Source organism: Phalaenopsis equestris, unplaced genomic scaffold, assembly GCF_001263595.1.
Source record: "Phalaenopsis equestris unplaced genomic scaffold, ASM126359v1 Scaffold000212, whole genome shotgun sequence".
NCBI lineage: Eukaryota > Viridiplantae > Streptophyta > Magnoliopsida > Asparagales > Orchidaceae > Phalaenopsis > Phalaenopsis equestris.
The window spans coordinates 426539-436340 of NW_018164654.1; the positions used below are offsets into that span (position 1 = coordinate 426539).

Sequence of the window (9802 nt, forward strand, 5' to 3'; positions counted from 1 at the left end):
CATCCTCATCCGCTCTTCCTCTTCCCCTTTGTTGTTGTTGCTCCAGACAGCCCTCCTACGCTGATTATGATTGCTTGTTCTTGTTTGGCAACCGCCCCTAGTCGATCACCCCACTAGATTCCAAACCCTAGCCGACCACCATAACCACCCCTGGAACCAACTCTAGTTAAGTTTATGTGTCGTGTAGTTGCTATTTCCGATTTTTGTTTGTTTGGTTGTAATTCCCTTTTCGGATTTTATTAACAATATTTGTTTTCCTTTTGTTGTATAGTTTAACCCTAGTATCATTTAATATCAAAGCTAACCTAAACCTAATCATATCTTAGGGTTACCTAAATCCCCATTATCTAAACCAAAATTATTCTTTCTCGCCTGACATCACACCCATATTGATACTGAGTTAACCCAAATAATAATACTAAAGAAAATACTATTATTGAAATCAAATAGTAACTTACAACCAGACAACTGAAATAAGAAATAACAATACAGGCACAAAACACGCCACTAGAGTGAATCGAAAGCGCAGGTCGTGGCTATTGAAGTCCGAAAAGGCGACAGCAAGGTAGGGAAGGGGCGAGACTATGGAAGAACCGCGGCTAGTGAAAGGGGATGGAAGTATCAATTGGGGAGAGAGGGGCAGAAGGACAGCAAGTTGAGTAGCAAGCGAAGCTGCGAGGTGCAGTGGGAATTGTTGGAACAGCCAAGAAAAAGAAAGAAATCAGCAGACATGATGTTTGCCCGATGAAGACGGTGAGAGGTAAGGGAAAGAAGAGGTGGATGGTTGAACAAAGCAAGAACCAAGATGGTAGACGACTGGTTGCTGAGGTTTGGGGAACTCCAAGGAGAACAGTCAAGAGGACTGTTTACAGGTGGCTGCAACAAGGATAACGATGGTGGCAGTGAAGCAACGTTTGCAAAAGAAGGGAGATTCAAGGATAAATACCACCTCCGGAGTAAGATACAGGCTGAGCACAAAGAAACACTGCATAGGAATGAGCACAACTGCTACACCAATCGCCATTAGATACAACCGTAGAAGGAAAAACATGGGACGCTGACAACTATCTTGACTCAAGCACAATAAAAAGTGACCTAAACATGACAACGGCAACATATATAGATCTAGGGTCACTAAGGAGCAAACCCCCACTCTTATGTGCGCAAATTCATGCTCAGGTAAGGTCTGTCAGCCCCTTTTCCTCATTTGTTGAACCGGAGAAAGCCACAGCACCCCTTTTTGTGTTTTTTGAACTAGAGCAAGCCGCATCACCGGTTCAGAGGGGACCCAGAACCCCGCATTAGTCTCCCGGAGTTAGGGAGGGAAGCTTTGACCTCATGTGTTGAAACTCTTGTCTGCATGTAGATATGATCACTTAGATCCCATTGTTGGTTGCACTACCTCTCAAAACAATTAAGGAGTTTTCTCCGCTTACAAGAAACATTAATATGAATCCAACATTTTGGGGATACATCACTGAACAGAGCTGGCACTTCATGCTCTGTATATTCTGCTATAACCTCCAAAAGTAGCCCATGATTGGCTCAACCTGCTCTAAAGCGAGGACAACCTGAATCTCCCTGAACGGTGGCAACCATGGAGGTAAGCTATCGAGCAAGATGTCATGAAACTATCTCTATATTGGCTACACTGTGTTTGAAATTGACTCTTTTGTCTAGATATCTTATATCATCACCAAAACTAATCTCACTAATGCTTCTTTACTGGCAAGAGAGTATGTAATCTCAAACTCCGCAAAAGATATAAATACGATGTGCTTGTCACCCTTAATAAAGTAGGTGCTCTTGTATACATCAAGTTGAATCTTGTGATCAAACTGTCACGATCTCCCAAACAAAAAGTGACAGACAATTATGGGCACCACTTCGCACTATATATGATCCTGTAGTTGATTCTCAATCGAAAGCTCCACGAGACACCTCCTGTCAATGTTGGCCATGTTATCCTTCAACCACGTCAAGGAGTACGGCTAAGAAAGTCTTTTAAGTCACGAGGGTCAACTTATCCATCATCTGTGTAAATGTTACACTCTCACTGCTACCTCCACAGGTGATGAGCAGCATACTTTTCTCTTCACAGTGCAACGGGTGCAAAATATGTTGTGGTAAAGCCACTACTGCTCCCTCATAGTCTCAATCTAAAGGAACCATCGAATCACAAACATTCCACTCTCATCTAGTGAAAGTTAGTATTTCTTGACTTTTTTTCCAGCTACCTCTTCTTCGCTAAATTCATCCACTACACCGTGCTCGATGAAGGACAGCTCGGGTCGTCATGCAACCGAAAACAATATGAACAAAACCATGGCATCTAAAGTATTTCCTAGCTAGGATTGTATTGGGGGTGATGCTCTTCTCAAACTTCTCACTCTGGACAGCTTTATCAATCTCATGAACAGATTTCTCAACTACCTTAGGTATGCACCTACTGATGTCTCCAACTGTGGTTTAGATTTATGCTACTCTCAAAATCTGGTATGTCCACTTCCACTCCCGAGTCTCTGTATCCTCCAACTGACACTTCATCTTTGTATCTTCCAAAAGGCATTTCATCTCTCAGCCTCCACTGATATTATATCCCAAAGCGTTGAGGTCTATCTGCTTCTCAATTGGAATCATCCTTACAAAAGGGATTCAAGTATTCCTCTCTCGTCAGATCTTGCTCCCTGAGTCCTTCCATAAAGTTTGTCGAGTGGTCGTAGCACTCGACGGAATTCCCGCTACATCTCTTCCATGGTAAACTCCAAATCCATGTCCAACAAGTGCCTCCTCGGTAGCATGTATAGGATTTAGGGTCAAATGAGTGAAGGGTGCATAGGGGTGATGTGGGGTGGGAAAAATATTTTTGGTAGCTGGTTTGGAAAAAATAGCAAAGGAAAGGGTGTTGGGTGGATATATGGTTGGGTATTAGTGGATGCAAGAAACTTTAGAATAAGACAAGAGTTGGGTTAGTTTTGATACCAAATGATACCAAAACTCCGATCTCGCTATCACGATTGATGGACCTCTCCATGGGTCATTTCCTCAATTTCATTGAGCCGCAATAGCATTTGACCGAGTTGCCATTGTATCTCTTTCATGTTAAACTCCTGATTGACGTATGAATTTGTCTCCTTGGTGTCATGATTAGAGTTAGGGTGTTCATGGGTGGGATAGGATGTATGTGTCGCGGAGGTGGGGGTCTCCTCTGAACCGGTGCTACTGCTTCCCCTGCTTCAGCAGATGCCGAAAAGGGTTGTTGGTGCTTTCTCCGGTTCAAAAGAAGTGAGAAAGTAGCCAGCTGGCCCTACATGGGTGTGAATCCACCGCACATAGGACTGGGGTCAGCTTCGTAGTTACTATCAGCCTATATATGTTGTTGTCGTCATGTTTAGGTCAGTTTTTATTGTGTTTCTATCAGGATAGTTGTCAGCGTCATTTTTTTACCCTTCTAGAACTATCCAAATGCGAGTGGTGCCCCGGTTGTATTTCATTAAAATGTGGTGGTTATCTTCCAAGACTCAAGTGATGCTTTCGTCGTATCTCAGTCCAGAGGTAGTATTTATCCTTGACTCTCCTTTCATCCGCAACCCTCCTTTGATTGTTGTCGTCGTCATGCATCCTTGCTACAACTGCTCGAAAATAGTCCTCTTAGCTATTCTCCCTACAGTTCTCTCACCTCCCAGCAGCTAGCCATCTACTATCCTAGTTTTCTCCCAATTAAGCCATCTTAGCACCTTCCTCCACCTCTCACCCTTCCCCCTCATGTCGTCATCGGGAAAACAACAAGCTTGCTGATTTCTTGTTGTTCCCTGGTTGTTTCAGCAATTCTCACCGCACCTCGTAGCTCCACTTGTCACCCAAACTACTATCTTTGCTGGCCTCATCTCCCCAACTGATACATTCATCCCATTTTGCAGTGATGTTGTAGTTCCTCCGCAGTTTTGCACCTTCTCTACCTTATCGCTACCTTTTCAGACCCCAACAACCACCACCACTGCCGTCGATTCACCCTAGTAAAGTGTTTTGTTTTGTGTGTATTGTTATTTTCTATGTCAGTTCTCTGGTTGTAAGTTTCTATTTGATTTTAGTAATAAAATTTGCTTTCCTATTGTTATTTGAGTTAGCTTTGGCATCATTTGGTAGTTGAACCTGCAGGGGTATCTCTCATGGACTCGGCTTGAATTGCATGTATTTCTGCATCATCAGTTAGTAGCTGACCTTATCACGTTCTTCAGTGTCTACTGTGTCATTTTCCATTTCTTTAATTACCCCCTGCACAGTAAAATAGCTCATACTCTTATTTGACAATTTGATGTATTGTGCTAAAAATCGTGATACTTGTGCACTTTCTAGCAGAGATGGATTCAATGTTGGTTTGTTTTATCTGTTCTCCATTCTAACTAGTTTCTTCTCAGGCAGGGTCAGTTTGGATGTTCCGCTGGGTGTAATTTGACAGCATGATCATGGGGTTGAACTTTGTTTGTAAGATGGGGTGGCCTCCAAATGAAATTATAACTAGTAAAATCTCACGTACATTTCCTAACTGTAATGTGAGGCTAGGTAATTGCGTTGTCTCTCTCTTTTCATCTTGGACCAGGTAGTAATTTTTTCTTTACCTTCGTTTGCGTAGGTTATTCAAATTTTTCCATCGCAACAACACATTCTTCTTTAGCTTGGTGGCGACTACCTTTATCATTCTATTTGGTGGGACATTTGGAAACTAGAATACACATTCCATTGCTTAGAGCCACTCGTACTCGTCCGAATTCATGTGACCGTCAAAATATAGCAATTCACTCTACACTCATTCCAAAATTTTGGCTTCTTTGATATCAAATTTGGAAGTGTCATGGTTAATTCTCTGTTTCATTGAAATCATCCCTACGAAAGCGATTTAGATGTTCTTCTGACTCTCTTTTTCCGATCTCGCTACCACAATCGATGGCATCTTACAAACAAAGTTCAACCCCAAGATCATGCTGTCAAATTACACCAAGCGGAACATCCAAACTGACCCCGTCTGAAAAGAAACTAGTTTAGAATGGAGAGCAGATAAAGCCAACCAACATTCTCGAATCCATCTCTGTCAAAAAGTGCATCAAGTATCACGATTGTTGGCATAGTGCATTAAATTTTCAAACAAGAGTATGGACTATTTTACTGTGCAGGGGGTAATTAAAGAAATGGAGAACGACACAGTAGACACTAAAGAATGGGATAATGTCAGCTATTAATTGATGATGAAGAAATGCATGCAATTCAAGCTGAGTCCATGAGAGATACCCCTGCAGGTTTAACAGTAGTTCTTCTAGAAATAAGTACGAGATAATGTCTTCATGCAAAATATGAGGTTGTAATGTCATAAACTACCTTTTTACAAGCATTGAGAGGAGCATCATCAGAACTAGCATTTGATGTTCAAAAGAGTCACGAGTTTGAAGAGCCGATAACAAACACAGAGCAACCCCAAATAAGAGAATTTTATAATTTTCAGATATATAGCATATCTAGAGTTGCCCCTACTGAGGGTGATTCAACATTTATAGATGAGAAGCTTTTGAGCTTGCTTCTGGAAGAGCATAAAGAGTCATTTGGGTTCAAAATTCACTTCAGCGATGCACCCACCGACAGATGGTCCGCCCGAAGGAAGGAATCATAGCGTTGGACATCACCTTATGATCTTTGGCATAAAGAGTCATTTGGGTACAAAATTCACTTCAGCGATGCACCCACCAACAGATGGTCCGCCCGAAGGGAGGAATCATAGCGTTGGACATCACCTTATGATCTTTGTGGGAAAGAACAGTCTTACTAACTCTCCTATTCTAATTAGTAGTTGTAAGATGCTTATTCTTTTGTTTGGTGCAAACCACTCCTCACTTCTTGAGGACAATTAAACCAATTGTTAATGCTATAAGAATCAATCTCCAATTCATAATGAAAGAGAAGGAATTTTTTCACCTTTAATCAACCTTGGATTAATGATTCCATGTGGGTGTTAACAAGGATTGCTACTTTCATAGTTTTGAAATTGCCTTTGAATGCTCCACAATTCACCATAATTTATAAAGGTTGCTAGTCTTTTACTTCCTCTTTTAAATTTCCTAGGTTATTTTGATGTACTAAGAGAATTTATATATGTTGTTATCCTTATCTAGTTACATGGAATGGAAAGGATAGCCTTTCTCTTCGAGATGACTAAACGGTTATTTTCTCTTATTACCCTAATTTTAAAGTGGTTTAAATACATGTGATTCAAGAAGCACTTGATTAGATATGTTTTGCTGCCCTTTAAAGGCTTGTCCTAAGTGGTATAAAATTGCCTCAAATTTGGATTGAAGGGAGAATTATTTCTCTATGATGCATGCGTTGCTTGATTGGAGAGAATTGTAATAATCAATTGTTTTTCAGCTGCCCTTACTCTTTTTAGCTTAATAAAATATTCTTTCAAGAAGGATTTTTTTTTTTTTTACCCTGCTCCATAATAAAGTTGTATCCCATAGCAAATTATGTCATTAAAACAATTTAATTCAAAAGTTTTACATGAACATTATCGGGGACCCTTGTATTTTTTTATTTGGGAAGAAAGAGAAGATAGGATTCATAGGTCTATAGTTATTGGCAAGGATTCCTTAAAGATTCAGATAAAATGGTTGACGAGGCATAACATATATGCATGGAAAATTTCCAAATTGTGAGATCATGATATGGAAATCTTCCTTTAGAGTGTATATGACAAATTGAGGTTTATATCAGATAAAGCAGTAATGCCATACCAATTATGGCTGATCTCCTTTTAGCCTACTTCTGCTTTAGCAAAACTTTTGTGCCCTCATGTAGCCTTTTACTGCTTCTCTCAGCATTATACAATGGTTATTTAGTTGATGCTTGGCACTTATATTAAGAGGGAGTGATGTACGTTTTTGTTGGGAACTCCAACTGTTTGGAGATTCTACCCTCGGGCTCCGAAACAAAATGTCTTTTTAATGCTAGTGAAGATTTTGTGCATGTTCACATGGGTTCGATTCCCGTAAATCAAGAATACTTTTGTTGTGGAATAATGGAAAATAAGACATTCTTATCAAAGCTTACTCTATAGCTTCTTTATCTAAGCTTTTATTGTTGTGTTTTACTTTTTCAAGGTCTATTGTTATAATGTATGTATGTTTTGTAGCTCTTAGATTTGGTCAGTTATATAATTGATCTTAAACTTAAATTGAAGTGGGTTGTGCTCTCAACATTCACAAAAAAATAAAATAAAAACAAAAACATTAGACTTACCATCAAATCATCAAAAGAGATTCACTTGAGACCAAAAAAAAAAATACTTCTCATTTCATGTTCTATATAATCATGTTAGTGTATATATAATCTTGACATCACAGCTTAAATAGGTCTGATCTATTTTCCACTTTAAAATTAGTCTTTTTTATGTGTTAACATAGTTTGCTATTTTACTATTGATAATCAAATTCATGTTGCAATATTAATTGGATGTCGTTGATCAATAATGTTGCATAATTTACTCTTATGCCATCACTAATTGTATCCTTTACATTGTCAATGTTTGATGAAATGTTTATTCAAGTAAAAATTTGCAAGTAGTTTTTTTTTTAGTTGAATCAATTTTTTAATAATTAGAAGTTCTCATTATAGATAATACAAAGGATGGAGGTGCATAAGAAACATAGAAAATAAATGAGAAGTAGAACTTTTGAGATCTTTGCCAAAAGGGAGCACTAGCTACTAAATCATCTAAAAACTCTTTCAATACAAAAGGGATGTAAATTTTAATTCAAATTTTTGAAAAGAAGAGACGAAGATGATATGATAAGATGCAATGAACAAACATAGCCAACATAAAAAGAATAAAAAAATTATGGATGCAATTTGAGAAGAGTCTACTAATTTAGAGTGGGATCCGAAAAGGATAACAATTAGAAGTAAGCCTAAGTAAACCTAACGAGTTGAATAACTACTAAATAATATTTAATGTTTAGATAGTACAGTCAACGAAAAACTTAAAATATGATAGCAAAGATCCAAAGTTAAAATAAAAAAATAGATCTAATGTATTTCCAGATAATTGCTGAAAATGGGACAATTTTAGTGCCAGAATTAAAAAATCAAAGAACTAAAATGATCCTTTTAAAAAAAAAGTATATCAAAAAGATACATATTAGGTTCAATGGAAGGGACGAAGGGTGGAAAGTCTACATTTTCAACTCTTTTGAGTCGGGATTTATAACTTCGTCCACAAGAACTCACAACAACAATATTTTCTAACAACCAACTTCATAGACAACAATAGCCATGACCCTCTATCAATTATTTTCCTTTATTTTGTTCTTCAAACCACAATAAGCAAGTAGTCAAAATTCATTCTCACCTATAATCACTATAAATAACAGTATATTACAACAAGAAAAACAAAAAAATGCAGACGTTGTGATAATTTGAATCCAACATACTAGATCTTATCATAAAAAACTCAACAACTACTATAACATTTATGATACTAAAGCTTAAAACTAATATCAAAGAATGATGCATGAATTTGGAAATAGATTTAAAATTGCAATCACCAAAGATTCTATAAGTTCACAACTACCAAGAAGATTTTACGTGTCTGAAACTAACCATATCTTTGACGCCCATTTCCTTGCGACGAATTTCAAGTTGCTCAGGAGTTTCTGTTTGTTCTATAACAAGAACCCGGTATCCCTTCAAACCAGGAAAATGCAAATGAAGATCTTAATATAATGAAAAAACATAGAAATAAAAATTCAAAAATAATAAATAAATCTAATTCAAGCATAGAGAAGTACCTTCATGGCCAACTTTTCCAAATTCATAGAATAATTCTTTTCAGGAAACCCGCAATGAGGTTGCTCCCCCTAAAAATGATATTAGAAACAAGAAGGGAAAAATTAAGTGCTGAGTGCAAAGCAATTAAGATCTAGCAAGTGATATATGCAAACAAGCCTCTGAAACAGAGAAAATTTTCAAGTACCACACCTATATATATATTAGATCTTTCTTATCATTTTTTTTGGCATCAATTTGTGTGCTAGCCAAAACCACAAACAAGTTCAAAGAAATTACAACTTAGTCAAATCCCATGAAATATTCCAAGAATTTTCATTATAAAAAGCAATTCTATAACCTCCTCCCTTTCCTTGAAGTCGCATATGTAGGCCACCATCTAACACAAACTAAAAGATAAAAAGAGAAAAAGTGCCTTAAAATAATACTCAGAAGAATATTTTCTCAACTAATGAGATACAGAACCATCCTTATCAAATCAAAATACAAGAAAAAAGCATCTATCCAGGAGTTGCACAACATCATTGTTTTATCAAGGTATGGCAATGGTTTCAATTTTTTTCAAAGGGGAGAATGCCCAAGCTTGACAATGACAGTTTTTCTTTTGAGTCTCTCGCAACACAACCGTTTGTAAGAACAAAAATCAAGCCGAGACCCACCCTTGTTCAGAACAGAAATTATAAAGCTTTTGAGAAAAGCAGTGGCCTTTCTTCCTTTGTGTGTATGAAAATCTGTGTTCGTTTAGCTACAGCAAATGAGGAACTTTTATTTCACATTTACGAAACCATCAATATCTATGCACACTCGCTGCTTAGTTCTCCAAATTTCTCTTTTCCCAATATGACGACAGTCGAATCAAAATTAAAATTTTGTTGAGAAAATTAGGGCGAAGAAAAATAATAATCGACACAAATCCAGAAGAACACAGAGATTTAACGAGGTTCGGCAAAGATGCCTACGTCCTCGGGAGCAG

The 9802-nt window shown here is 37.7% G+C and overlaps 1 protein-coding gene across 3 annotated transcripts in view; it reads right to left on the bottom strand.

Annotated features, from left to right (window-relative positions):
- Positions 1–9802, bottom strand: part of LOC110023120 (DNA mismatch repair protein MSH6) — an 84013-nt gene that overhangs the window by 61186 nt on the left and 13025 nt on the right. For all 3 annotated transcript variants that reach the window (XM_020722370.1, XM_020722368.1, XM_020722369.1), the window contains exons 6-7: positions 8832–8900; positions 8644–8727 (exon numbers count right to left, since the gene is read on the bottom strand). In XM_020722370.1, coding sequence (XP_020578029.1) covers positions 8644–8727; positions 8832–8900 — 153 coding nt within the window. The remainder of the gene's footprint in view (positions 1–8643; positions 8728–8831; positions 8901–9802) is intronic.